General features: G+C 45.4%; 1 protein-coding gene across 2 annotated transcripts in view; it reads left to right on the plus strand.

The window, feature by feature from the left end:
• CYFIP2 (cytoplasmic FMR1 interacting protein 2) overlaps positions 1 to 27461 on the plus strand; it is a 134444-nt gene that overhangs the window by 39431 nt on the left and 67552 nt on the right. For both annotated transcript variants that reach the window (XM_054489079.2, XM_054489080.2), the window contains exons 9-20: positions 2335 to 2439; positions 4318 to 4409; positions 6238 to 6355; positions 8920 to 9039; positions 9544 to 9669; positions 14333 to 14499; positions 15226 to 15373; positions 18484 to 18637; positions 20019 to 20175; positions 20712 to 20808; positions 22497 to 22573; positions 25263 to 25371. In XM_054489079.2, coding sequence (XP_054345054.1) covers positions 2335 to 2439; positions 4318 to 4409; positions 6238 to 6355; positions 8920 to 9039; positions 9544 to 9669; positions 14333 to 14499; positions 15226 to 15373; positions 18484 to 18637; positions 20019 to 20175; positions 20712 to 20808; positions 22497 to 22573; positions 25263 to 25371 — 1470 coding nt within the window. The remainder of the gene's footprint in view (positions 1 to 2334; positions 2440 to 4317; positions 4410 to 6237; positions 6356 to 8919; positions 9040 to 9543; positions 9670 to 14332; positions 14500 to 15225; positions 15374 to 18483; positions 18638 to 20018; positions 20176 to 20711; positions 20809 to 22496; positions 22574 to 25262; positions 25372 to 27461) is intronic.

Raw genomic sequence — 27461 nt, forward strand, 5'->3', positions numbered from 1 at the left:
AATCTGGACTATACAGCAAAGCATAAAAAAATTTAAATCTCTCACAATCTCTTCACCAAGAGTTAACACTTTTAGCATTTTCTTTTCCAAGGTGGGGTCTCATTCTGTCTCCCAGGCTGGAGTGCAGTGGCACAATCATGGTTCACTGCAGCCTCTAATTCCCAGGCTCGAGCGATCCTCCCACTCCCAGGCTCGAGCGATCCTCCCACCTCAGCTTCCCGAGCACCTGGGACTACAGGCACATGCCGCCACACTCAGCTATTTTTTTTTTTAAATTTTTTGTAGAGTCAGGGTCTTCCTATGTTGACCAGGCTGGTCTTGAACTCCTGGGCTCAAGCAATCTGCCCACCTCGGCCTCCAAAAGTGCTGGAATTATGTGCATGAGCCACTGCACCTGGCCTACTTTCAGCATTTTTGTGTATGTCCTTCTAAGTTTTTTTTCTATGCTTATATATTTTCAAAATTTGCAATCTACATGACCATGTATCCATTTTATCTCATGTGACTAAATTTATTTGACTATGTTATGCTGCTGCAAAATAATGTGATTTCCATGAGCCTTCCTTAGCCATTATTCCATTGTTAGCTTAGGTTGTCTCTAACTTATACCCCACAGCTGTAGCACTGACATGAACAGCCTTCTCCCATTCTTTATACACGCTGCAGAGCCCCTTTTGATTCTGTCCCAGATCCTCACCTCTCAACGTTCTGATGGTTTTTCCTTTTTTCTCCTTCAGTGTCTCTCCTGCTATTCTGAGAATCCCAGCCCATGTTGGTGCTCCTGTCTTACATGTCTTAGCACCTCAGTTAAGTTTGCAGGGCTGGGTGGCTTTGAGACTTGTTTACTCTGGCTTCCTCCCGACATCAGAAATCCAGAGAAGCCACTCACAGTTCACACACCCCTCTCACCCCTGGTGCTTTGCCTGGATGATTGCTGTAACTTTCCACAAGCTAAGTCACTACCTACCAGCCCACCAAGTAGTCTTAATGTGGCCTTCAAATTCTCCAGCCCTCCACACCCAGACTTCCCTGCCTTCTTCCCTCTCTGTTCCCCACCCTCTTCAATCTGGCCTTCACATGGTTTTGCCACATGGTTAGTTTGTGTTAGTGAACTCAGATGCCACCGTGGAGCACTGTCTGCTCTTATGCAGAAAAGGATGAAGTTCATTCTGCAGAACAAAATATACCCACAGAGTGGCTCATGCCTGTAATCCTAGCGCTTTGGGAGGCCAAGGCAGGGGGATCACTTGAGCCCAGGAGTTTGAGACCAGCCTGGGCAACACAGTGGAACGCCATCTTTACAGACAAATACAAAAATTAGCCAGGGGTGGTGGCGTGCACCTGTAGTCACAGCTTCTCGGGAGGCTGAGGTGAGAGAATCACTTGAGCCCAGGAGGTTGAGGCTCCAGTGAGCCATGATCACACCACTGCACTCCAGCCCGGGTGGGGTGGGGTAGGGAACAGAGTGAGACCATCTCAAAAAACAAAACAAAACCAAAAAAACACAATAAATGCACCCACAGAGGAAGCAACCTTAGCAGTACCCTGCTCCACCCTGTTCGTGTCAGATGAGAAATAGAGGAATGGAGAGAAGTGACTTTTTCATGGTCACGCAGCTGCTCAGGCCCCCTTTCTACATACATTTTAAAAGGAGCAAAACAAGCCAGCATTCAGGAGACTATTAGAAGGTTTGGAATCAAGAATGTCAGCCCACTCAGAGGGCAAATTCAGGAAGAGATTTTTTTTAAAAATTAAAGTCACCAGCGGCTCCTTGGAAACCTTTACATTGTCCTTTCTGTGGAGAAAGAAGTGGATACTTTCACATTCACTAACTGTTCAAGTGTTCATCAGATGCCTGTATTGTGCCACACTCTGGGATACAGCAAGGAGCTAGGGGCAGCCCTTTCTCTCAGAAAGATCTAAATGCGGAAATACTGTCAACAGATCCTGTTCAGCTCCTGTCTCTGCTCCTTCGCTGTGTGGCCTTGGCGAGCTGTCTAACCTCCCTGTGTCTCTGATTCCTCATCTATAGAATAAGTTTATTTCAGAGAACTTGACTCAAGATAAAATAATGCTTATTAAAGCTCTGAGCACAGACTCTGGCCCATAGTAAGGGCTGAAGAAGTAGCTGCTGTAGTAATACACTAAATTTCTGGTTGAAATTAGATTTATATTTCCTGCCTTTATTTGAAGATGCATAGGTTTTTATAATATAATGTGTGTCTCTACAGGGTGTGTGTGTGTGTGTGACACATATACAGACCTACCTTTTTGTTTTTAAACTTTTCCAGCGGATGTGATTAGTTTCTATGCTCTGCCCTCTTCTCATTCTAGGTGATGGGCTTTGGCCTCTACCTAATGGATGGAAATGTCAGTAACATTTACAAACTGGATGCCAAGAAGAGAATTAATCTTAGCAAAATTGATAAATTCTTTAAGGTCAGCAACTGGGGCTGGGGCTGGGCAGAGGGCTGAGGTTACCAGCGCCAAGATGTCTTTGGGGGAAAGGGATGAAATTAGCCAGAAAACTGTCAGGTTTTTTAATTGAGCTGTAGCTCCAAAGATCCCAAGAGTAGGAAGAGGAGGAGAATAGAACAGCAGGGCCTCCAGCTGCCATTGATGGAGGCATTTATGCCCTAGAAGGCTGCTGCATGAAAGCCACACATCGTTTCAAGTTTCAGGATTCAGCTGGGATTTGGCTAGGAGGAGGCCCTGTGATTCTTTTTGAATGCTGCTTTTTTTTTTTTTCCTGAAGTCCCTTGTCACTTAAAGAGGTGCATCCCAGAAGACAGCACCTGCTCTAATTTCCAGTATAAATCAGAGCTCGCAGAAGTAGAATGATTAAAGACTGGATTTTAAATTGGTTCACATTTGCAAAATCACAGCCTCTCACCTGGTACACCAGGGGCCACCTCAGCTTGCCCTTACCTCTGGATAGAATGCCTTAGCAACGTCCATTATATACTCACTCTGTTTCAGTGCCTCTGAGAGTTGATCTTTTGGCCCCAGATCTTTAAAAATTTGCAGTTAAACTAAGCCTCTTAGAATTTTACAAAGGAATCTTACACTTTGGAATTAACTTCCCATGTTCTCAGTTTATTCTAGCATTGGGCACTGCAGGCATGGAGCAAGTCTGAGAGGTCAGACATGGGAAAGCCCAGATTAATATTCACAGCAGAACTCCTTAGTAGTGTGACATGGAGGGCACTAGATCGGGCCTGAGTCCCACTGACTCTTCAAGGTTAAGGAAAAGGAACATAAGTCACTAAGAGGAATCCTGTGCCTTGGCTTTGCTTGTTTTCAAGGGTGGAACTTTTACTTTCCTCTGGAGTTGCCCCAGATGAAAATAGGGCTCATTTTGGGAGACCCTTGCAAAATCTTCCCTAAGTCAGCATGAATGAGATGAGGATAGAAGAGAATACAACCTCTCCCTTGGCAGGCCTGGATGTAAGTCTGGCTCTGCCACTTAATAGCTGGATGACTTTGGGAAAGTCACTAAATCATTCTGAAACTGAGTTCCAAGTCTGAAAAATATGAATACCAAGGGTATCGGCTCTGTAGTTTCCCTGGAGGATTCAGTGGGGTTACATAGATGACTGAGAGCCCTGGGTTGTATAATCCTGGCTTCTTGACTTCTAGCTGGTCTGACTTTATGAAAAATCACTTAAGCTGTTTAAGCTTCAGTTTCTTCTTCTCTGAAATGGGAATGATAATAGTGCAGACTTCACAGGGCTATTGTGTGGCTTGAGATACTGTTTTTAAAGTGCTTGGCGTAGTACCTAGTGCATGAGAAGCACATAATAAATACCAGCCTCCCTGCCATTTGCCCTGGTTTTTGGTCGGGAGTTGTTTGCCCTCTGGTGTTAGGTATTATTATGGTTTTAATTGCTTTGAAAGTACAGACTTTCTCAGGAAGACCAACAGCACTCAGACACCTGCTTCTAGCCTAGAAATCATAACAGCAAGGATGCTTTAAGCCAGGGAAGATTCGAGCGGAAAGGACCCTGCACTGAGCAGCCATCCATCCAGTCCTTGGCCTTCACACATGCTGTTGGCTGAGTGATCTTGGACAAGTCACTTTGCCTCTCTGGGCTCCATTGCCTAGAACATAGAGTTGGTTGGAGGCAGCGTAGGACCTATATGCTGACTAGGGCTCCTTTTGGCTTCAGAGTCATATGGTAGCATCATCGGAAGCAGAAACTAGGGGTTGGCCCCCAGGTACACACAGAGGCCTGCCTCCCACAGTGGGGTGGCAGCGAAGGCGGCCACCCCAGCCCCTCCTCAGCATCTCACGAGCTGTGTTTGCTTCCTTTGCAGCAGCTGCAGGTGGTGCCCCTTTTCGGCGACATGCAGATAGAGCTGGCCAGATACATTAAGACCAGTGCTCACTATGAAGAGAACAAGTCCAAGTGAGTGCCTGCCGTAATGTCTCTCGGCTCCCGCAAGGATGCCCAGCCCGGGCAGAGAGCCGAGGGGCCACTTCAGCCCCTCCTCCCTCCCCAGATCCCTGGGCAGGTGGATTCCTTCAGAACACAGGTGCCGGCCGGAGGGGAGCCGCGAGGGTGCTCTGAGCCCTTTTGTATCCGCCCTTTGCTGCCAGGTTCAAAAGGGCTCAGAGCACAGCCACGCCCCTTGTCCAGCCCAGCAGTGACTCACGTGTCCTCTCAGCAGGACAGCAGGAGTCCACCTCCTTCTCTGAAGAGTGGCCAGCCCTCAGTGGTCCAGTGAGGAGAGGTGGCGTTGTTCCTCCTCACGCTGATCCTCTCAGGTTAGGTGACCGTGCGCTAAGTCCATTGTGGAGTCCATGTGAATTGGGTGGGCAGCCTCACCTTCGGCCGCTTTATAAACCACAATTCTAGGTCATCTATGCAAAGGCCTGGGGTGTCCGTGCTTCACTGAAGTTGGGGGGCTCCAACCTCAGCTGCTCTTTTGGTCTCTGAGGCTGTTAGGGAGGTTCCTTCTGTGTGCTTCTCGACCAAAGTTATGGCCTCTCCACACAGAGGGGAACCAGCCATCCTTTAGTCAAGGGCGAGTGTATTGGCATCTTAAAAAGGTATGAATGGAGTGTCCTTGAACTGCATCCGCCTGGAGCCTCTGCGAACGAGTGTCCAAAGGAAAGCTCATGTAGTCGCTTCATCACCCTCTGGCTGCTAGTGCGTGACGGGGTTTTGCAGGAAAAGCAGGGAATGGAGAATGCTGAACTCATTCCTCACTTTTGCCTGCCTGACTTCTCGACCAGCTGAAGCTGGCTGGGAGCGGAAGCTGGGGAAGTGACTGGGGTTGGGTGTGAGGGGCCGTGTGCTCCCCTCTCCACAGGTAACTGTCTGAGTGATACTGAAGGGAGGCCTGAGGAAGGCTGTCACTGTTCTGCCATTCTTGTGAGAACCATATCAGGGCTTCTTTTGAAATAGTAAGTTCTCCCCAGAGTCTTTTTTCTGCCTTGTCTGGTGCTCATGCTTCATCTGTCTGCTGGGTCACCGGCACCTGAGGGTAGAAGAGGGTGAAAGGAGTGGTCGTTTTTCTCTTGGGGATGGAGAGTGAAGATGTTCATTCATTCATTTCCTCTCTGACTTAGGATGGTTTTCCTAATGACATCTTTTCACAAGGAGTGGAAAAAAGGCGGAGGGAAGGAGGAAAGAGGGTGGAGAGAGAAGGAGAGAAGGGGGCGAGAGGTAGAGGGGGTGGGTGGAGGGAGGGGTCACCCCCATGTCTCAGAGTGACCCTGGCTTCTCCCACCACAGTGTGCTTCCATGTTGCCAGGGCACTGTTGGAAAAGAGGCACAGTCACATTCGTATTTCCGCAATCCCTGCCCAAAGGCCCCCCAAAGCCAGCTTCAACCGCAGAGTGTCTGTGCTGTCAGAGTGGGTAGGCTGGTTTTGGAGGTTGCCCACCTGGCTTTTTCTGTGCTCGGATTCCATCCCTTTGTAGTCCTAGAGAGGCTATGTTCCTGCCCCTCTCATATTACTGGTAAGTATTATGGACCAGGTATCTGGAAAGGCCTGCAGTTGGATCCTAGACGAGGCCGGCACCAAAGAGGAGGAGGAAGGACTGTTCCATTAGGCCTGAAGCTCCCACAGTGTTGGACTTAGCAGGCTTTCTTGCTGAGGCGGCTGGGATACCATTTGGTGTCACCCGGGGAGTTGGCCACGTGGGCTGAGCACCAGGAGCAGCTAATGCCTGTCCCACCCAGGCACCTGAGGCTGGGACCCTCTCCGACCCCATAATTTTCTACCCAGGTGGACGTGCACCCAGAGCAGCATCAGCCCCCAGTACAATATCTGCGAGCAGATGGTTCAGATCCGGGATGACCACATCCGCTTCATCTCCGAGCTTGCTCGCTACAGCAACAGTGAGGTGAGCACGCAGGCTGCTGGGGCGCAGGCCCGTGGGCCCAGGGCCAGAAGGGGTAAGGAGCAGCCAGGAAAGAACATGGACCCACAGAACACTGGAGAGTAGAAGGGAGGGAGGCAGGAGGGTAAAGTGGCCAACAGCAGGGGTTTTGGAGCCAGGCAGACTGGGGTGAATTCTGGTGGTGCTGCTGCCCTTTGTAAGTTATTCAACATCTCTTTGCTTCAGTTTCCTCATCTGTGAAATGAGGGTGATAACAGTATCTATCCTGAAAGGTTCATTGAGAGGATTAAAAGATATGGCAGATAATAAGGGCCTGGTGATGGTTAGTTCTGCCTGTACATGATGAGTGATGCAAACCATCTCCGCCCTGGATGGCAAGAAAACAGAACACTCGTACTCATAATACTACCTAAATGTTTTTAAACTAAACAGTAATAAATGATCATTGTAAAAAAAAAATCAGTAATATACTTAAGGGCAGATGAAGGCCATAAAAATCTCCACTAATCCCAATAATTACATTTCATTTAATTTTTCCTTTTTTAAAAACTTTTTTTTTTTAATGGAGACATGATCAGTGCACAAACCTCGAAAAAACCCAGATAAGCGAAAGGAGAGAAAATCACATAAAATCCCACCATCCCGGAACCAACTAAGACTGGTATTTGGATATATATATATCCTTCTGGTACTCATCCCATACATACCCTCCTAATAAATGAACATGCTGTTTGATAAACACTGATCCCCTGACTCAGATTCCTTTATTACATAGCACTCGTGGGTGACTGTGCACTGACCCACGTATGCTCACTGCTTCCACCATGTGGCTAACAGCCATGGTGACGGTACTTTCCAAACCCCAACTCAGGAGATGCCTTTGATCACAGAGCAACGTACCTGAAATGGGGACTCTCTGACAAATGCAAGGACTCGTGGCCATTAGACCATGACTTGTGGTCATTAGACTTGTGGCCCACAGGGACCAAGGTCAAGCCCAGAACTTTAGCTTTCTAAACATATGTACCAATCAGTTGAACTGAAGTTACAGGAATAACTTATTTTGAGTGCTAGAGCTCTTTAAAAATTTTTTTTTAATATTTTATTTCTTTTTTAAAAATAGATCTCATTATGTTGTCCAGGCTGGTCTTGTACTCCTGGACTCAAGCAATTCTCCTGCCTTAGCCTCCCCAAGTGCTGGGATTACAGGCATCAGCCACTGTGCCCAGCCAGAGCTCTTAATTCCTACTCTCATTTTGGTGTGGTCTAAGAATGAGTCTGGCCAAAGATATTTTTTAAAATTATATGCTCTATACATGTTGATTCTCATTATTCACAGTAGTTCTGTAAAGTGGCCATGAACTCTGAAGTAGCAAATACTGAATCATTGCTCCAAGGAGAAATCAGAGTTACAGCCCTGTGAGCCTCTGGTCACAACATTTTCATCAACTGATCCATATATAACCTTGTTTTATATGTGCTTCTGTTTAAAGACACTTGATGTGATCTCTGTTGTTGATTCATTAACTCATGACCAACAGCACTATAACTCACACCTGAACAAAGCTTATCTAGAACACGTATTTTTTTTCCATAAGGCATGTTACAGCTTTCTTGCACAGAGGAACACTATATAGCGCATTAGCCCTAAGCTTGGGGGCCATTTTAAATTGAACAATTAGAGTAAAAAGCACAAAAATATAGAAAACATGGCACTAAGTAGACTTCAAAAAAGACACTTGTTTACTGTATGAGAGCTGAAACAAGAAGGCAGAGTCACTTTGTCCGACTTTAGCTGGGAGTGGGTGTATGTCTGCAGATGACTGAAAAAACACCATGAGTGTTGATTTTGGGTTTACAAATAAAGTTTAGCCAGTAAGGGAATTCACAAATACAGAATCCACCAATAATGAGGACCGGCTGTATATGTATATATGTGTATGTATATATACACACACACAGAGTATGTTTGTGCATACACACATATTCTCTATCATTGTGGAATATTATATAGATGTTTATCCACTGCCTTTCAATCAGTGAGTCATGTCTAATGAGTTGTGAAATCAACTTAGTGTTTGTGATTAGCATTTTTATATAAATATAGAATAGAAAATCAGAAGGAATCCCATATATTAAGAGTAAGATTGCTTTGTAAAAAACATTGTTGAGGCTGGGTGTGGTGGCTTATGTCTGTAATCCCAGCACTTTGGGAGGTCGAGCCGGGAGGATTGCTTGAGCCCAGGAGACCAGCCTGGGCAACACAGTGAGACCCTGTCTCTAAAAGAAGAAAAAAAGAAAAACATATTGTTGCATACATAAATTTAATATCTCTATGTAGGTATATGTTCCTGAGTTACTATATCGTGTGCACTTCAGTGATTTATAAACCTTCAGTGATTTATAAACCATGTGGCCTTCAGCAAGGCACTTGTCTGAGCCTCAGTTTATCTGTCAAGGGGATGTAATAATAGCACTTCCCTGCAGTGTTCTTGGGGGAATCAATGAGATAACATATGAAAGTGTCAGGCACATAGACCGTGAGTATGACGCCTGATGCTCCCCAGGTGGTGACGGGCTCAGGGCTGGACAGCCAGAAGTCAGACGAGGAGTATCGCGAGCTCTTCGACTTAGCACTGCGGGGTCTGCAGCTTCTATCCAAGTGGAGCGCCCACGTCATGGAAGTGGTAGGTGTCTCTGGGTAGAGGGCCTCACACTGACCTGTCTTTCCTTGGAATCTGCCTCCGTCTCCCCCTAGCACTCTCTTTTTAACAGATTTATGGAGTTACAATTCACGTGCCATACCATTTACCCATTTAAAGTGTAAGTTCATTGGTTTTTAGTATATCCACAGAGTTGTATAGCCACAGTCAAATTTAGAACATTTTCATCACTTCAAAAAGAACCCTGTGTTATCTCCTCTCCCATCTCCCTAGCCCTGAGCAATCTGCTTTCTACCTCTATAGGTTTCCCTATTCTGGATGTTTCACATAAATAGAATCATATGATACGTGGTCTTTTGTATCAGGCTTCTTTTCTTTTGCATACTTTCAAGGTTTTTCATGTTGTAGCATGAATCAGTACTTTATTCCTTTTTTCCAGCTGAATAATATTCCATTGCATGGATCCACCACATTCTGTTTGTCCGTTCATCAGTTGATGGACGTTTGGTTTGTTCCCACTCTCCCCAGTACTCTTGGAAGCTGGTTCATCCCACAGACAAGTTCTGCAACAAGGACTGTCCTGGCACCGCGGAGGAATATGAGAGAGCCACACGCTACAATTACACCAGTGAGGAAAAATTTGCCTTCGTTGAGGTAGGTGCAGACTCCCTGCATCTCCCTCCCTCCCCAAGGCTGCAGCTCATGGTGGTTCCTGAGTAGTTCTGAGCAAGAAAACAGCATCAGTCGCCCTAATTTTCATGCTCTTCCCTGTCCTCCCATCTAAATTAATCTGTCAGAAGTTATTCTGCTACTCAGAATTGATTAGAAACTCATTCTGTTCTTAAAAATCCAAAGAAAAACATCCATTCCACTGGAAAAAAACAGGCACAAAGAAACCAACAGAAGAAACAAAAGAAAAACAAATGGCTACAAGAGGTATGAAAAATGCCCAAACTGGTCAGTGGTCAGAGAGCTACAGATTGGAATAAGATGGGATACAGTGTTTACCATCAGGATAGCAGAGATCTGACAGCCGGATGACGCCTGTTGCAGGTTAAAGTGCAGGAAATAGACATTCTCATGTCTTTAGTGGTCAGTCTACATTTTGTAGGCTTTCTATGAGAGCAATCTGATTATATATACTCATGTTTTTAATGTGCATACCCTTTGGCCAAGTTCTTCTTCTGGGGATATATCCCAAGGAAATAAGCCAACTGTGCAGAGATATTTGTACATGGATATTTATCACAGTGTTGTTTATAATACCAAAATATATGAAACAACTTAAATGTTCTTCAATATGGAACCAGGTTAATAAGATTCAGCTATATCATTGCATGCTATGCAGTCTCTAAAAAAGGTATACCATGGCTAACACCTGTAATCCCAGCACTTTGGGAGGCTGAGGCGGGTGGATCAATTGAGGTCAGGAGTTCAAGACCAGCATGACCAACATGGTGAAACCCCATCTCTACTAAAAATACAAAAACAATTTAGCCAGGCATAGTGGTGTACACCTGTAATCCCAGCTCCTCAGGAGGCTGAGGCAGGAGAATCGCTTGAACCCGGGAGGTAGAAGTTGCATTGAGCCAAGATTGTGCCACTGCACTCCAGCCTGGGCGACAGAGTGAGACTCCGTCTTAAAAAAAATAAATAAATAAAAAGTAAAAAAATATACCTACGTGGAAGGCTATGCTCAGCATATTGTTAAGTTAAAAAAGAAACAATTAAAGAACAGCATATCTGTAGTTTTTGTGCATACAGGGAAGAAGCAAAAATATATCTAGAAATAAATATGCATATACACATAAATGTGGATATTTTTAAATATGTAAAGAAATATGTAATATATCTAAATACATATATCAACATATAAAAAAATAAAAATCCAAATATAGGCATTTAGGCCAAAAACAGAACAGCATATAAAATGATTCCACTTATACCAAAATATAATATACTTTTACATATTTGTGCAAAACTGAAGGACATAAATATTTATGATGTATACCAAACCATGAACAGTAGTAATTTCTGGAAACAGGTCTGTCTGATTTATAACCTGTTGTATTGTGTTTTGTTTGATTACAAAATGATGTTTCTATTTGGGAGGAAAACTCCTTTACACTAGGTTGCGAGTGACAGCCATTTCTTTGAGGACCGTTTGAAACCTACAAGAGACGAATCTAGAAATCAGAGACCTGGATCCCAGCCCTGGGCCCTCTGGTCACTTCAGCTCTCAGAGCCTCAGATTCCTTATCTGTAAAATGGAGCTAATCGTCTCGCCCCTGCCCCATCCCAGGGTTATTGTGGAGAATCAAACAATAATTGTCAAGTAAGATAATGAATGTAGATGAGCTCTGAAAACTAAAGGGTCATACAAATGTAAGAGGTCAGAGTCGTCATCTCTCCAAGCTTCACTTTAAAGGACTGAGGATCAGTGGCATAATTTCATAATCACACTTGACATTGTCCTGAGTGGTTCCGGACCCCTTGGCACTTCCATTACTAATGGGCAACCTGGAAGAAAGTTTTGCAGTCATCACCAGAGGACAAAGTCATCCTCAAGCCTATTTAAAGTGAGACAGTCAGAGGGTAAATGCAACTTTATAAAACTATTTATGCACTTATTTCCTTAATAAAAGGGATGCATATGCACTGTAAGTGATTTAGAAGATGCTCCCGCAACCCCACTTCTACCTTCACCTTCCCACAACCTTATGTCATCATCCAAGCCCAACCACCAAGAACATGTCACTCTATTTCCCTCTAGTCATTACTTTGCTATACATTGAGAGGTTTTATCATTTTTATCTCATTAATAAAACATGTTTAAAAAAATTAAAAAGAAAAGTAGTTCAATGTGGCCTTTAATAATAAAACAAAGCAAAAGTCGTAACCTGCCTGCACCATGTTATTCCATTCTGAATCCCCAAATAGGAAACACCACTCAACTTGTTAAGCGATTCCTTGTGGTGTTTATCTCCCTAGTTCTAACAGGCTTATGAGATTATTTCTTGGATTTTCAGTTTATGACATTTTCTATTGATTTTCTACTTTGGGAAATGAGGATATAGCTCTCTCCTTCCTACCTCCCATCCCTGCAACACACCTGGTTTCCTTCCCCCATCTTCCCATCATGGTAATTTTACACTTTTTGGTAAAAATCAATGGTTACCTTGTTATTATTATAACCAAGTAACTGTTGTCCATCACTGAGCCACACGATCTAATGTGAATCCATTTATTTTCTTGCACAACTTTTTGTTCTTCATAGAATTAGCAATACTGTATTTTTTATTTTGTTTTCTATGAGTCTATCCAAAAGGCAACCCCAAACATACCAACAAAATGTAAAACTCCTTACAAAATAGTCCATCACAGTCATCATTTGATTAGTTTTGGTATTATTCTTTTTTTCTTGGAGCCATTCCTCCACAAGCTCTCTTCTTTCCAATCTGCATGGGTTTGTCTTTAGACCAGCCCCGCCACTGATCCAAGATTCTCCTCATTATTTATTATCTTGGGAATTCCCTTTACCTCTGTCCTGTCTTGTATCCCATTCATATATCTTCCTCTGTGAAGTATTTAGATCTTTTGCCCATTTTTTAAAAATCTGGTGTCTGTCTTCCTATTATTGAATTGTGAGAATTCGTTCTATATTTTAGATCACAAGTCTTTAGTCAAATATATGTCGCAGATATTTTTTCTCATCAGTGACTTTGCCTTTTCATTTTTTAAGGGTGCCTTTTGAAGAGCAGCTGTTTTTAATTTTGATGAGGTCCAATTTATCAGTTATTTGGTGGTTTGTGATTTGGGGGTTTCAGCTAAGAAATTTTGCCTTGTCTAGAGTTGCAAAGATTTTTCCCTTAGATCCAATAGGCCTTCCCACTCCTCTGTATTTGGAGTTATTCTGAGACATCTTCATTATCTACTCCTTCCTTTGTCCTAATGTCTCCTAGTTATATCTGTAGCCAGGGGCCCAGATTCTGTTATGATCTAACAGTCCTCTAATGCTTCTCTCCCATTATTTCTCTGCACTAAAGCTCATCACCAACAAAATTGGTGTACTGTTGGTGCCAGTGAAAACCATCACCTCCTGAGTTGTTTTCATACCACTTCTATCTAAAAATATTCTTTTTCTTCAAGTTTTAGAGAAAAAAAAAAAAACAGCCTTAGGGTCTAAGCTCATTCATTCATTTATTTGTTCCTTTTCAACAAAAAATGTGTCTGCCCACCATGGGCCCAGACACTGGCAGTTGGGCGTGCACAGCATAGCTGGGCCCTGTCCAGTGTATTTCCAGTCTGGTGTAGAAGGTAGAACATGCCATTATGGGTGTGATCTGTGTGGCAGTTGTGAGGTGGACGATCTGCCACATGCCTTTCCCTCTGAATTCTGAATCAATTGAGAAATTAATATTAGAGGCCAGTGGAGTCAAAGGCTCAGACTTACTGCTGGTAAAGCTGGACTAGAGAATGTGCTTTTCACTCAAGGCCACACCAGTCTTCCTATGCCTCCTACATCTCATTAAACTTGCCACTGGGTAATAGGCAAAGCAGCTGCGTAGATACACGCCTCCCTTCCTCGGGATGAGCAGGGGATGGTTACTGCAAGAAGCAGCCAGAAACCTAGAAGGGAGGCCACATACTTGCAGGCAGGCAGGTCCCAAAAGAGCAAGCCAAGGTCAGGCCAGGCTCCTCTTATCACACATGCCTGAACCCCCATCTCTCCAAACAGATAAGTGAGTTAGGGTAAGGAGAAGGGAAATAGAGGAGTAGAGGCATTCTCCCCCATGACTTCTGCAGGAGAAGTTTTGATTTTATAAACTCAAGCAGCAACTGGCCAAATGGTTTCAAAAACAAAGGTCGTAAAAATTCTTTAGAAAATTTTATGTTAAAAAAGTTCTATTTGATGTTGTCTGTGAGCACCTGGTCTATGGAGAGGCCTTCAAAAGCCAAGGCACTTCTCAAAATGCTCAAATTGTGGCCCATGGGCCAGCTGCTATTTGTCAGCAGTGAACAACAAAATTGGGAGCTCATGCGAGGATGAAAAATCAGTTGCATTGTGAAGAATGCTGTTAGTTGAGCTGACATTTGTGTTTTGTAGCAAGACTTTCTCAATGAATGAAGCCAAGTGCTGATATACGTACATTCTGGCACACGTCTCTTACCTAGCCATGCACTGGCACTTTGAGTAGCACTGGCCTCATGCCTCTGGACATCTCACTCCCCGCCTCCCCTGGCAAGGCGGTGATGGGTAGTAGACAGCTGGTGTGCTGGACATGGTGAACATGACCCTTGGCCTGTTCCTGCCCAGGTGATCGCCATGATCAAAGGCCTGCAGGTGCTCATGGGCAGGATGGAGAGCGTCTTCAACCAGGCCATCAGGAACACCATCTACGCGGCATTGCAGGACTTCGCCCAGGTGACGCTGCGTGAGCCCCTGCGGCAGGCGGTACGGAAGAAGAAGAATGTCCTCATCAGGTGGGTTTTCAGATGCTTTCAGGAGCATATCAGAAATAAGCATGCCAGGTACCCATCAGAGAGGATGTCCTGGCTCAGCCACTGAACACACATGGGTCCTTCCAGCAAGCTCCAGAGGACTCTTTAGGAGATTGGGCATTTGGGATGAATTAAGCCTTCGTCTCTGGAAGTCCATATCCACTGCTGTCTAGCTGTGTGAACTTGGTCAAGCTGCTGACCTTCTCCAAACCTCAGTTTTTCTCATTTGTAAATTGGGGATTATAATGCTACCTGCTGCCTGTTGGGATGATGAAATGAGATGGTCCATATATAGACCTAAGCACATGCAGCATGGAGTAAGTATGCAGCACATCTAAGCTGTTATGAAAACTAAGCATACACAGATTTCATAAGACCAGTGAGACTCCCCTATAACCAGAAAGGAAATATAGACCTCTTGCGTCACACAAGTTATGTTTCACTCGATGGGCTCAGAGCTGAGTTCTCAGACATCCCTTGGACATCAGAACCATGTAGGACACTTGTTTAAACACAGATTCCTGGACTGTATCTTAAATCTGTTAAACCAGAGTTTTGGAATTGGGGCAGAAATGAGCATGCTTTATAGGCACCCCAAGAATTCAAATGTGGGTGTTTCTGGGACACCATGGGCCCTAGAAACACAAGCTTGTAGTGCCTTTTTCCCATGGTGAAACCTGGTCTAAGTCTTAGTTCTTCCTTCCCCAGTGTCCTACAGGCAATTCGAAAGACCATCTGTGACTGGGAGGGAGGGCGAGAGCCCCCCAATGACCCATGCTTGAGAGGGGAGAAGGACCCTAAAGGTGGATTTGATATCAAGGTGCCCCGGCGTGCTGTGGGGCCATCCAGCACACAGGTAAGCGGCTCCAGGCACAGGCCAGCTGCGTTGACTCAGAGGCCAGCTGGGCTGTGATAGATCATCATGGCTGGCCATGGGCAGTGGGACTGGGAGCCATCGGTCAGAAGGGGCAGGGTTGAGTGGCTGCTCTGGTCTTATTCTGCCATCTTGTTTTGATATAGGAAGGAGGACCACTGGCTTAAGATTCAGGAGACCTGGATTCTAGTCCTAGATACCTGTGTGACCTCGGGCACGTTACAGATCTCTCTGTGCCTCAGTTGTTTAAACTGGCTAATGGGGATAATACCACCACATCCACCTTGCCTGGCTATCTTCTAGTCCTATGAAGTATAGATTCCAAAGTGAAGGAGGAGGTTAAAGTGGAATCTATCTACGTACATCTATGCTGTCCCTCTTTAATAAGCCCTGGCCCTTTCCCCTAAAAGTTCTGCCTCTGACTTGCTGTGTGATCTTGGGCAAGCTCCTTGAGCTCTCTGAGCTCTGATTATCTTCTCTGTAAAATGAAAACTTTGGATGAGATTGTGTTACTAACAAAATATCCCTTAGTTCCACATCCCTCCAAAAGTGCAAGTATTGAAAGCCCTTGTCCCCTTAGAGGAAGTCTAGTATTTGGAAACACTCAGAGTTGCCAGCCAGAGCTTCTGCACAAGAGGTCGCCTGTGGCTTATCCAGAGCAGTCATAACATTACAGAAAAAAAGTCATTAATCTGGGCATCTTCGTTAAACCCCTGCTACCTACTTAAGGATAGGTAGTTTCTGGTAATATTTTTGATGTGCTGGAAAAAGCAGATGGTTCTCATTGCAAGTTTAAGGGTCTCACAGGCCTTACTTCCCATGACCTTTAAGCCTCTCTCTGCTCTCAGTCACCCGAGATGGACCATCTGAGGCCCACCCCCTGACCCTTCTCCCTGTGTGTGCGTCTGTGTCTGTGCTGGGGGCTGGGGCAGGGGAGACGTGGGTTCTCGGCAGGATCATCTTAACTCCCCTTGGCTTCACGGCCCTCTGCCAGTTTGCACCAATCTCACCGGCTGGTTGTAGAATGCCCCAAGGAAGTGTCTGCAAACAATTCTGTGTAGGATCAAGGGTTGAGGTCCGGGGGACACTGAGCAGGGCTTTCAGGTGTTTCTGTAAGTTTTAAGACATGAGTGAGCAGGAGACAGACAAGGCACAAAAGACACTGGAAAGGAGGAGGAGGGGGCTTAACAGGCAGAGAGAAAAGGAGAGGAGAGGAAGAAGTATTTGTGTAGATAATGTGAGAGGGGTGGGTCACCAGCAGTAAATCCCCCCTCACCCCCAACCTCTACCAGGTCATGCTAGGTGGCACAGACATGTTGAATAGACTCGTAGACAACCAGAGCTGGGAGCGCTATTAGAGAAACCTAGGCCCTCCCCCTATCTTGCAGATGGGGAAACTGAGGTCTAGAGAGGGGAAGTGACTTGTCCAAGTGACTTGTCCAGGTGGAGGTGGGACAAGAACCCAGGTCTCCTGACACCCACCCAGGGCTCTGGTACGGTCTTCAGGACACAGTAGACATGGGCATCTTGCATAGTTGGGATAGAGACTGTTTTGGTGAATTAAATGCTCTGTTAAGTAAAAGTACGTGGGAAAAAAGTTCACCCTCTTATGGGTGAAACCAGTTTTCAGAGAATTAGGGTTGGATATCAATCGGACAGCACCCACAACAGATTAGACTTGGATTCTTCCTTTGAGGACTTGAGAGGCCGTCACGAGAAGAGTGCTTCTCGGCTCTTAGGGATGATGAGACGGGCCCCCCAACAGGGCTGCATTTGGGGGACTGTCTGAGGCACTAACGGCCGCCGTGGCTGCTTTGCCACAAAGGAAGCCCTGTGGCAGGGATGGTGGGTCACATGTTTCTGTGGCAGCCCTACCGCATCAGTGCCAGGCATGTGATGGGGAAGATCCCAGGGAAGCTCCAGAGGCAGCGAAGACGAACGCGGTTGCTGGGAGGTTGGAGTGTCTCAGAGGTGGCCCCCGGCAGTCGCGGCGGCTTTCCCACCGTATACAATACCTCTTGCTTTTCTCTCTCTCTCTCTTTCTCTCTCTCCCTCTTCCCTGTCTCTCCTGCCCTCCCATTCCCTCTTCCTTCTCTCCTATCTATGTCTTAGGCCTGCCAGTGGTCCCCGAGGGCTTTGTTTCACCCCACTGGTGGCACACAGGGCCGAAGAGGCTGCCGATCCCTGGTATCACACCGCCTGGCTGGGTTGGTTTGGGTACCCTTCTCGAGGAGGCAGCAGGAATGGACTAGCCTGGCTCCTCAAGGCCCCTTCCAGCCCTAAGATTCACAGACAAATGATGTGGAGAGATCTAGATTAGCAAAGAGAACCACCCCACCGCACTTGCATCCTTTGCACTTAAGGCACCCTGTAAGCGGGAGTTAATTGTCTAGTAGCCTCCTGTGTAAGTACCAATGTTAACCCGCCTTCCACCCTGAACTTCGGCAGGCTGTGCAGTGCAGCGGATGCCACCAAGGGGGCGCCATCACTCAGCCACGGGGTCAAAACGCTGAGGGTCAGGAACAGGCGTGGGAGGGGGTTCGTTCTGATCTTATCGCATTTCTCAGTTCCTGAGAATGTTAGTGCTGAAAGGGACTGGTGTGAGAAGGCATCTGGTCCAACCCCCTCATGTTACATGAGACAACTGAGGCCCAGAGTGGGGGCTTTGTTGCCTAAGGTCACACAGCAAATCAGCAGCAGTGCCTGGCCTTGAACCCCGGTCTTTTGACTCCCAGTCCAGTGCTCCACCCATGGCATCTGTGGCCCTCTGGGAAAGCAGGGAGTGACTCCAGGGTGACACGTAATGAGGTCCTCCTCTGATATACACGCCCTTGGCCAAGCAGAGCAGGGAGCTACCTGGTGTGGCCAGGTCCACCGGCCCAGGGATGCCACGGGGCCCGGGTTGGCCATGAAGGTTTTCACAGTTTCACGTTTACTTCTCAAACCTTAAACTGGTGCTTCCTTAGGACAGTGCTTTTTAAGAGCAGACATCTGCAGAAAAAAAATAAATACATAAATACGACATGAAGCAACCTTTTTCCCTGGGGTAGAGGGCCAGCTTCTGACCTTCTCATCTTGCTTTCTTTTTCAAGCTGTACATGGTGCGGACCATGCTTGAATCGCTCATTGCAGACAAAAGCGGCTCCAAGAAGACCCTGAGAAGCAGCCTGGACGGACCCATTGTCCTCGCCATAGAGGACTTTCACAAACAATCCTTCTTCTTCACACATCTGCTCAACATCAGTGGTGAGCTGCATCCCATCCCTGCTAAGGCATGGGAGGAGGGGATGAGGGCTTTCAGAGCCACTAAGACCACCAAGCCAGGCATTGCAAAGGGACGTGACCGTTGACCCTAAGGGGCACATATCACCACCAAGGAAAAAACACATACACTTTCCAGTGGGCTTTTGGAGCTAGGAAAGGCCAGGTTCAACTCAGCTATTCTGACCTAGCTAAATTTGTCCAGGAGATACTTGTGGCTAATTTGTCATAAAGTCCTTAGTAGAGAGGGATCAAAAACAAGAATACGCACATGCAGACACACGGATGCTAGACTTTGCTACTCAGCCGCAGCCAAGCACTAATTAGTACTTGCTGCTGCCAGCAGGGGAGGCTCTCAAGCTGCATCCCAGTCCTGTGTTCTTCACACTTCCTCTCCTTTTAATAAGATGTATGTCTAGAGCAGAGGAAGAGTAGTATCTCAGGAACATGAGTCTTCTTATGTCTGCTGGCATTGAAAAGAGTGATTGTAACAAACAGTACAAACTTCTCCATTAGAGAGTAGCCTGGGGCCTTCAAGGTCTCTAAACTGTATGGGATCTGGCAATTATTATCACACACAAGGAGTCAAGGAGCCACAGTCCAGTTGAAAGTGGGCACTCAGGGGCCTGTCTTGACACTGTGTTTGTATAATGAACACACTTTTTTTTTTTTTTGAGACGGAGTCTTGCTCTGTTGCCCAGGTTGGAGTGCAGTGGCACTATCTCAGCTCACCGCAACCTCCGCTTCCCAGGTTCAGGCTGGAGTGCAGTGGTGTGATCTCAGCTCACTGCAACCTCTGCCACCCAGGTTCAAAGAATCCTGCTTCAGCCTCCCGAGTAGCTGGGATTAGAGGCATGTACCACTATGCCCAGCTAATTTTTTTTTTTTTTTTTTTTTTTTTTGGTATTTTTAGTAGAGACAGGGTTTCGCCATGTTGGCCAGGCTGGGCTCAAACTCCTGACCTCAAGTGATCTGCCTGCCTCAGCCTCCCAAAGTGCTGGTATTATAGGCATGAGCCTCTGCGCCCGGCCACAAGCATAGTTTTCATGCTTAGGTTGCAGGTTTTCAGGATGGCTTTGTAGGAGGGTGATGGGAACTGTAGGGGCATCTAAAGCTCTAAAACGTCACTGCCTCCTCTTCTCCCCCACCAGCCCACAACCACTGCCTCTCAAGCTTAACAAATGCTTGAGAGGCAGTAGATGTTAGGCTTGCCTTTAGGTAAAAGAGAGCAGGATCTAGTAATCAATATTAGTACCTGCTACATACCTAACACAGTGACAATAACAATGAGAATTAATGAAAACAATGAGAACTAAGGTCTTTTAGTGCTAAAAGTAACTGAAGGCTCATTCACTTATACTTTCAGAAGCCCTGCAGCAGTGTTGTGACCTCTCCCAGCTCTGGTTCCGAGAATTCTTCCTGGAGTTAACCATGGGCCGACGAATCCAGTTCCCCATCGAGATGTCCATGCCCTGGATTCTAACGGACCATATCCTGGAAACCAAAGAACCTTCCATGATGGAGTAAGAGGCAGGATTGGGCCAGCAGGTGGCTCCTGGGGTGCAAGTGGAGGGCAGTTTGCCAGGGAGAGCTATTCTTTTCAGAAGGAAGCACTGAGTTGACAAGAAATGAGGCCATATGCCCCACCACGGGGAGAGCTCAGCCAGACGGAATCATTTAATTCAGCCTTGCCGATAAATTCTGAAGTTTCCCAGCCCAACTTCCCTTCCTATGCCTTATCAGCCTCATAACAGCTATGCTCAGAAAAGAATCATCTCAGGAGCAGGTGGCTCGTATTCTTAACTGCCACCTGATGTGTTTTAGTCCCAGATGAATTTTTACAAGTCTTGGTTTTGTCTGCATCCTGGACTTTTTATTTCTTTGGACTGACTGTAAAGTAAGTTGCTTCTAAGCGGTGGAGGCTCTAGGAACATCAGAGAGGGATAAAAGATGGTCTTTTCTTGACTATGAACTTGTTTCTATTTCCCAAGCAAATATAAAGCTGTCTTCCTTAAAGGGGGTCATTAGTAAGCGGCTGGCTGTGTTCTTCCCTCTTCAGGTATGTCCTCTACCCTTTGGATCTGTACAACGACAGCGCCTACTATGCTCTGACCAAGTTTAAAAAGCAGTTCCTGTATGATGAGATCGAAGCTGAGGCAAGTGACATGCTTCTCTTTTTGCTTCTTTAATCTTGTTCCAAATTCCGGACTTTTCCAGTCTTTTGCTATTAGCATGAAGTAGGAGTATCAGTGACTTGTTCTGGAGAGGAATCTCTGTAATCATGGCCATCAGAAGGCCTGTGTAACCTCTGAGGGAAGAAGTACAAACTGAGACACCCAGCTCAGGGCCTGCTGCCTTTCTCTTCCCACCCGCAAACTCAGTGCTGCACCACGAAGGGCTTCGTGTGCATGTGTATAAATACCCAAGCTCTGCCTGCCAACTCTGCTCAAAAACAGTTGCCCTTGGCTAGACCTAAAACCTAGGGTCACACACACCCATAGTGGAGTCCACCCTCAGAGGGGAAGCCAGGGAAGAGAGCATGTGGCCCTGGAAGAGGCTTGAGCCGCCTGTAGAAGGCTTCTCAGAGCTGGTTCTAGAAGGGGAGGATGGGGCCTGAGTGCACGTGAATTCTTTGCCTGGAGGGAGGTCCGCTGATGACCCTTGAAGCTCAAAGTGCAGGGCAGAGGCCTCGGTGACCTGGGTCTGAGGAAAGCACTAAACACAGCACTGGGGTTTTGTGTTCTGCATACCACGTAGGGTGTGAGATGAAAGATCTGAAAGCTTTTTGAATCATTAACCTTATGGAGCCAAGAGTCTGGTGAAAAAAGGACCAAAGGTTAATCACATAAATATTAAACATGAAAGACTTAAAATATTAAATCTGACAGTAAATAGGATCCGTTTCCTTTGACTCTTACCTAGCTACTGCCTTTGTCCCATCTCATGGTCATGTCCTGCTCTTGCCATTTCCGAAATATTTGGTTTGATTCTCCGTGTCTGGTGTGAATTATCTTCCCACCTGAGCATCACAGTCTATCACTGATGATGAGACCCTGAAATGGCAAGACTTTATTCATTAAAAACCAAAGATATGTAAGCAAAGTTTGAAGGAAGGCGCTTTTAAATGTGACTATCAACTTCATAAACAAATTTGTGGCCACATGCGGTGGCTCATGCCTGTAATCCCAGCACTTTGGGAGGCCAAGGTGGGTGGATCACCCGAGGTCAGAAGTTCGAGACCAACCTGGCCAACATGGTGAAACGCTGTCTCTACTAAAAATACAAAAATTAGCCAGGAAAGGTGGTGGGTGCCTATAATCTCAGCTACTTGGGAGGCTGAAGGAGGAGAATCACTTGAACCCGGGAGGCGGAGGTTGCAGTGAGCTGAGAGCACACCACTGCACTCCAGCCTAGGTGACAGAGCAAGACTCTGTCTCAAAAAAAAAAAATTGCAAATCAAAGAAAAATACAATGAAAAATAACATCTATCAGAAGAGATGGGTGGGGAGGCTGCCGAGTTAGCGGACAAATTTGAGCACTGACGAGTTCTGACGGTCTGTCTGTTGCATCCCTCCAGGCAGGCGGCCTCGAAACAGCTGAGGAGAGGGGCTGTGGGGAGATTGGGTCCTTTTTGAACTTTGCCTTATCTGTTGACTGACTGAGGACCCTGAGAGCAGGGGACCAAACCTCCCAAACTTAGCCACAGAATCTTTTTCCCCTTCAAAGCGTCTTTCCCCAGAATGCCCTCTGGGCAATCCTGCCTGACTGCTCTCTTTCAGTTGGCTCAGTTTCTGTGATAAAGCTGAACGGGCACCAGTGATGTTTCCTGCTTCCTCTCCACCAGGTGAACCTGTGTTTTGATCAGTTTGTCTACAAGCTGGCAGACCAGATCTTTGCTTACTACAAAGCCATGGCTGGCAGGTAGGAAAGCCGCAGAGCTGTGAGTAGCAATCTCTTAAGACTGCCACCTGGAAGGCATGATTTTCTGTTGTGAAACCTCCCTTCTTCTTTAGCACCTGAGGAAAACAGAGCCATTCCACGGGCCTGGACTGGGTGCTGAGATAGAGTGGAAAGGAAACTAGGCAGATAGAGGGCTAACCTCACATAGCCTGCAGTCTAGCAGGAAAGACAGACATTGACTAAAAGACAGACATTGACTAAAATGCACAGTGACAAGGAGGTTACATGCTGTCTGTGAGGGAAAAGCTCATGGGAACGTACGACGGTTAAACCTTTTGGGGGGGATCTAGAAAGGCCATTGTGCGGAAGTGGCATCTGAGTTCTTATCTGAAGTTGGTAGGAGTGAAGGAAGTAAAACGAGGTGAAGGATGGGGCAGGAAGTTGCAGGCAAAAGGAACTGCTTGTGCAAGGACCCTGTGGTGTGAGTATGATGATAATAACAGCATGCCAACTTCACAGGGCTGTGGGGGGATTCCTGTGGATTAGTACGTGTCAGTGTCTCTTCACCACCACTAGAGGGGGCAGGCTGCATGCTAAGGCTGGGGAGTGGGCGGGGCCAGAGCACACCAGCTTTGTAGCTGTTTCTCCCAGGAGTGGAATGCCTCCGAATGGTTTCAAAAGTACAACAGAGACCCTATTCGATTTTTATTTACTTTTGAAAGTTTACTCTCTTAAAAATATAAATGTATGGAGAATGAATTGGAGAAGAATGGGTGTGTGCAAACCAGACAGGAGGCCAGCGAAGAAGTCTGGATCAGAGATGTATCAGGCTTTAGAGGCTCCTTGGTATTGCCAGTATATGTTGATTCAGACCCTCGTGAGTTCTTGGGTTTCAAGGACCTGTAACAGCACTGATCGAGGAAAACCTCAAATTTTATATATAGGTATTTCCTTTCTTATTGGAAATCCAAACATACCAACCAGTAATTTCAAGGATAGTTCTTTACTTTAATAATTTTTCTGTGAAAAGGATTTGCTTCATTTTGCTTTTAACAGCCAAAGTAGCCCTGATATATTTCAAAGAGGAGTTGATGTGCAGCACACACAAGTTTCTGTTAACACAGGATGTGCATTAAATAACGCGACTCTTAAATGCTGTAAAGTATAGAAAGCATGCACGTAGGATTTCAAGGAAAGCAGAGAACACAACCTTTCACAAAGTAGTCAGTAGGCATCTGTGGATTGAATGGGATGTGGTTCTAACAGTGAGTTGGGTTTCTGGCTTCTGTAAGACAATTCTGATTCCAAATACACTGTTCCATCATCTATATAAACAGACTCAGGCGTGTCGAACCCTGGGTCTTCCTTCATCGGACATATGGGCTTTTATCTACACCCTTCCTTGTAAGATCAGTGATTTTTTAAAGTGTGGGAAGTTGAGGAGATTGAGAGATTCAGAGAAAGCCCAGGAAGAAAACCATGAGCTAGGTCAGTCCTGTTCATTCAAAATGCCATGCGGCCACAAATATGAGCCAGAGGTATTATTTTAAATTTTTTAGCATATATATTTTAAAAAGGAAAAAGAAGCAGACGAAATTAATTTTAATAATATATTTTATTTAACCCCACATATCCAAAACATTATAATTTTGACATATACTCAATATAGAAATTATTAGAGATTTTTCAGTCTTTTCTTGTAAGTCCTCAAAATCCTGTTTACAGCCTATCTCAATTTGGACCAGCCACATCTCAAGTGTTCAGTAGGCACATGTGGCTAGTAGCTACTACTTTGGACAGTGTAGATATAGATGGTGTCTCTTTCTTGCGTAAAACCTTTCAGTGCCTTTTAGTTATGTCTAGAATACACCTAGCCTCTTTAGTATGGCCTGTATAGCCCTACCTGGTTTGGCCCTGGTCTAATGTTATACATTCATTTTGTACCATGCTCTGCAACCTGCACTATACTTTATCCACACTGGCCATCTTTCCTTTTCTCAAATGTAACCAAGCTTGTTGTGTCAATGATAGTGTTCCCTTAGATCTTTCCAATTTTATCATTCAGGTCTCTGTTTAGCAAAACTTCTTTAGAGAGACTTTGGACTTCCTAACTCCAAATGATCCCATTTTCTTATTTTCAAAGCACTTCTCCTCTGCAATCCATGCCTCAGTGTGAAAGACAGTAACACTCTCAGCTCATAGGGTTGTAGTGAGATTTAAAATTACGTGTGTGTGTGTGTGTTTGTGTTTGTGTTTGTGTTTAAAGTGCCTGGGAAATAATAAACACTATGCAACTGTTACCTATTATCTGAAATTATTCCGTTCCTCTGTTTGTGTTTATATTATCAGTCTTTCCTCACTCGAATATAAACTCCATGAGGACAGGAACTTTGTATTCCCAGTACCCAGAATGTTTCCTGGGATACACCAAGCAGGCACTCAACTGCTTTTGTGGTAAATGAATAAAAGAGGAAAGTGGCTCAACTTCTGTGTTGCCCATCTTTAACTTAGAAACTCTGTTTCGCATATTGAGCTTCTGCGACTGAAAAGAAATTTGACATAACTTGTCTAGAGCAGAAAATAATTTTATTTAAGGTATATAAGATAGTGCTGTGTGGGTAGATCCTATGATCTGAAATAGATGTATCTGGGCAGTTGAGAGTCATTCACTATCTGTTTACTGGCCTTGTTTCACTTTTATTCCTTCCAGTGTCCTGTTGGATAAACGTTTTCGAGCTGAGTGTAAGAATTATGGCGTCATCATTCCGTATCCACCGTCCAATCGCTATGAAACGCTGCTGAAGCAGAGACACGTCCAGGTATGGGGAGCGGAAGCCACCATGGAGATGGAGGGGCAGGAGAGAGCAGCTGCGAAGTCGGCATGGAGATCAGAAATCAGGCCTGGGTATTGTCTGCCCAGCATGTTGCCAGTGTGGGTTTCTGAGCCTGGGTGTAGCACAGCCTCAGGATTTCATAAACAATAAAGAGGCATTGGGCTTCCTTTGGCTCAAGTTCTGGGCTTCTCCACCCATCTATAGCCAACCTCTGACAAGTTATGGCAACCAAAGCCTTTGTCTTCTCATCATAAGCTGCAGCCCACTTTTTTCAGCTGGGATTGCCACTCAGAGATGGGTAAATCTGACCCTGAACAGGGCCCAAGTGCCGGTCTAAGTGAGGAAGACTGTGGCACCTTTGAAATGAAAGCATGTCAGGGCAAATCCATGGTAGAAATTGGGTTTTTTTTGTGTGCAGAGTTGGTTTCTATTAACATTTGACCCTATATATAGAGGAAATGTTGCTGGGAACTGAGAAACATCCCCATTTAACAATGTTAATGTGAGGCAGACCGACCGCATAAGAGATGCCCCAGCAGATGTCGAGCCCTCCTCCTAGAGCCCTGCTGTTGGCCAAGCGGGTGGCAAAATGGCCTTTATGCTGTGATGTCTGTGTGCTTATTATGTGGTCCTGGTCTTTGTGAAAGGGCCAGGCTGAGGCTAAGACCATGCCAGAGGTGAAAAGGAAAGAATTCATCTCAGAAACCCTGGACATTCCCATTGCTATGAGAAATCCAAGGGAAATGGAGAATCATTAAGAGGGGGGAAAAATAGAATTTGTACTTCTGTCAACAGCAGGGGCTCAATGAGAGCTTTTCTTTCAGCCTCTCAGAAGATTACTGCTATTGGTTACAATGCAGCCAGAATTAGCCACAGGATATTAAATACTGAGGGCTTTATGTGTGCATAAGATGGCTATAAGGGGCCCTAGTCAGTTGGTAGAAAATTTATGCCAAAAGAGAAGTTGAAAAATAAAATAGTTAAGAATAATCATTTGACACCTAGCAAAGTACTGTGGACACAGCAGGTACTCGACAAATGTTCATTGCTATCTACATAGCAGCTGCAGTAATGCCCAAGTGTACCCCAGTGGAAAGTACCTTAAGCTATATTTTCCATCCTGTAATCAGACCTTCATCCTCTTGCTTTTAAATTTTCACTCATGAAGGCACAAAGTGGGCCCTTGCTGAGGCAGCTGCTGTGCCCTGGTGACTGAATTGAGTGCAAGAAAGATGGCAGAAAGAACCTCAGGGCTAAATTTAGGATGTCAGCAGAAACATTTATGGGAAGCCAGAGCCTACCCTGAACCTCTTCCCACAGCCTGAGTGAATCGTATTTTTCCTAAACTTCCTGTGTTTCAAGCCTACAGGGAAGTTGAAAGAATAATACGATAAACATTTATTTATCCTGTAGCCAGATTTGCAATTATTAATGTTTTACCATATTTAGTTCACATTTTCTCTCTCGTTTATGTGTTTTCTCTCTAGCACTTATACAGTGTGTATGTTTGTGTGTGTGGGATGAATATACATACTTTTGTTCTTAACCATTTGAGAATTTAAGTTGCCAAATCATGACATTTCACCCCGAATGCTTCAGCCTGTATCTCCTAAGAACAAGGACATTGTCTTATAAAAACAGAATAGAATGATGATACTCAGGAAATTTAACAATACTGCTTTCTAAATACAGTTCCGATTCGTCCCAGTTATGTCCTTTGTAAATTTAATCCAGTTTCCTATCGGTGCATGCACATAGTTGTCAGGTGTCAGCGTGAATCTTTATTTATTTATTTTTTAAGAGACTGTCTCTTTCTGTCGCTCAGGCTGGAGTGCAGTGGCGCAATCATAGCTCACTGCAGCCACAAACTCTTGGGCTCAAGCTATCTTCCCACCTCCAGCCTCCCAAGTAGCTAGGACTACAGGTGTACACCACCATACCTGGCTAATTTTTTTTATTTTTTGTAGAGACAGATTCTTACTATGTTGCCCATGCTGGTGTCAAACTCCTGGGCTTAAGCTATCCTCCTGTTGCAGGACTTTTTCTCAGTTCAGCTAAAGATGGGGTTCTTGTCT

This window comes from Pongo pygmaeus, chromosome 4, assembly GCF_028885625.2.
Source record: "Pongo pygmaeus isolate AG05252 chromosome 4, NHGRI_mPonPyg2-v2.0_pri, whole genome shotgun sequence".
NCBI lineage: Eukaryota > Metazoa > Chordata > Mammalia > Primates > Hominidae > Pongo > Pongo pygmaeus.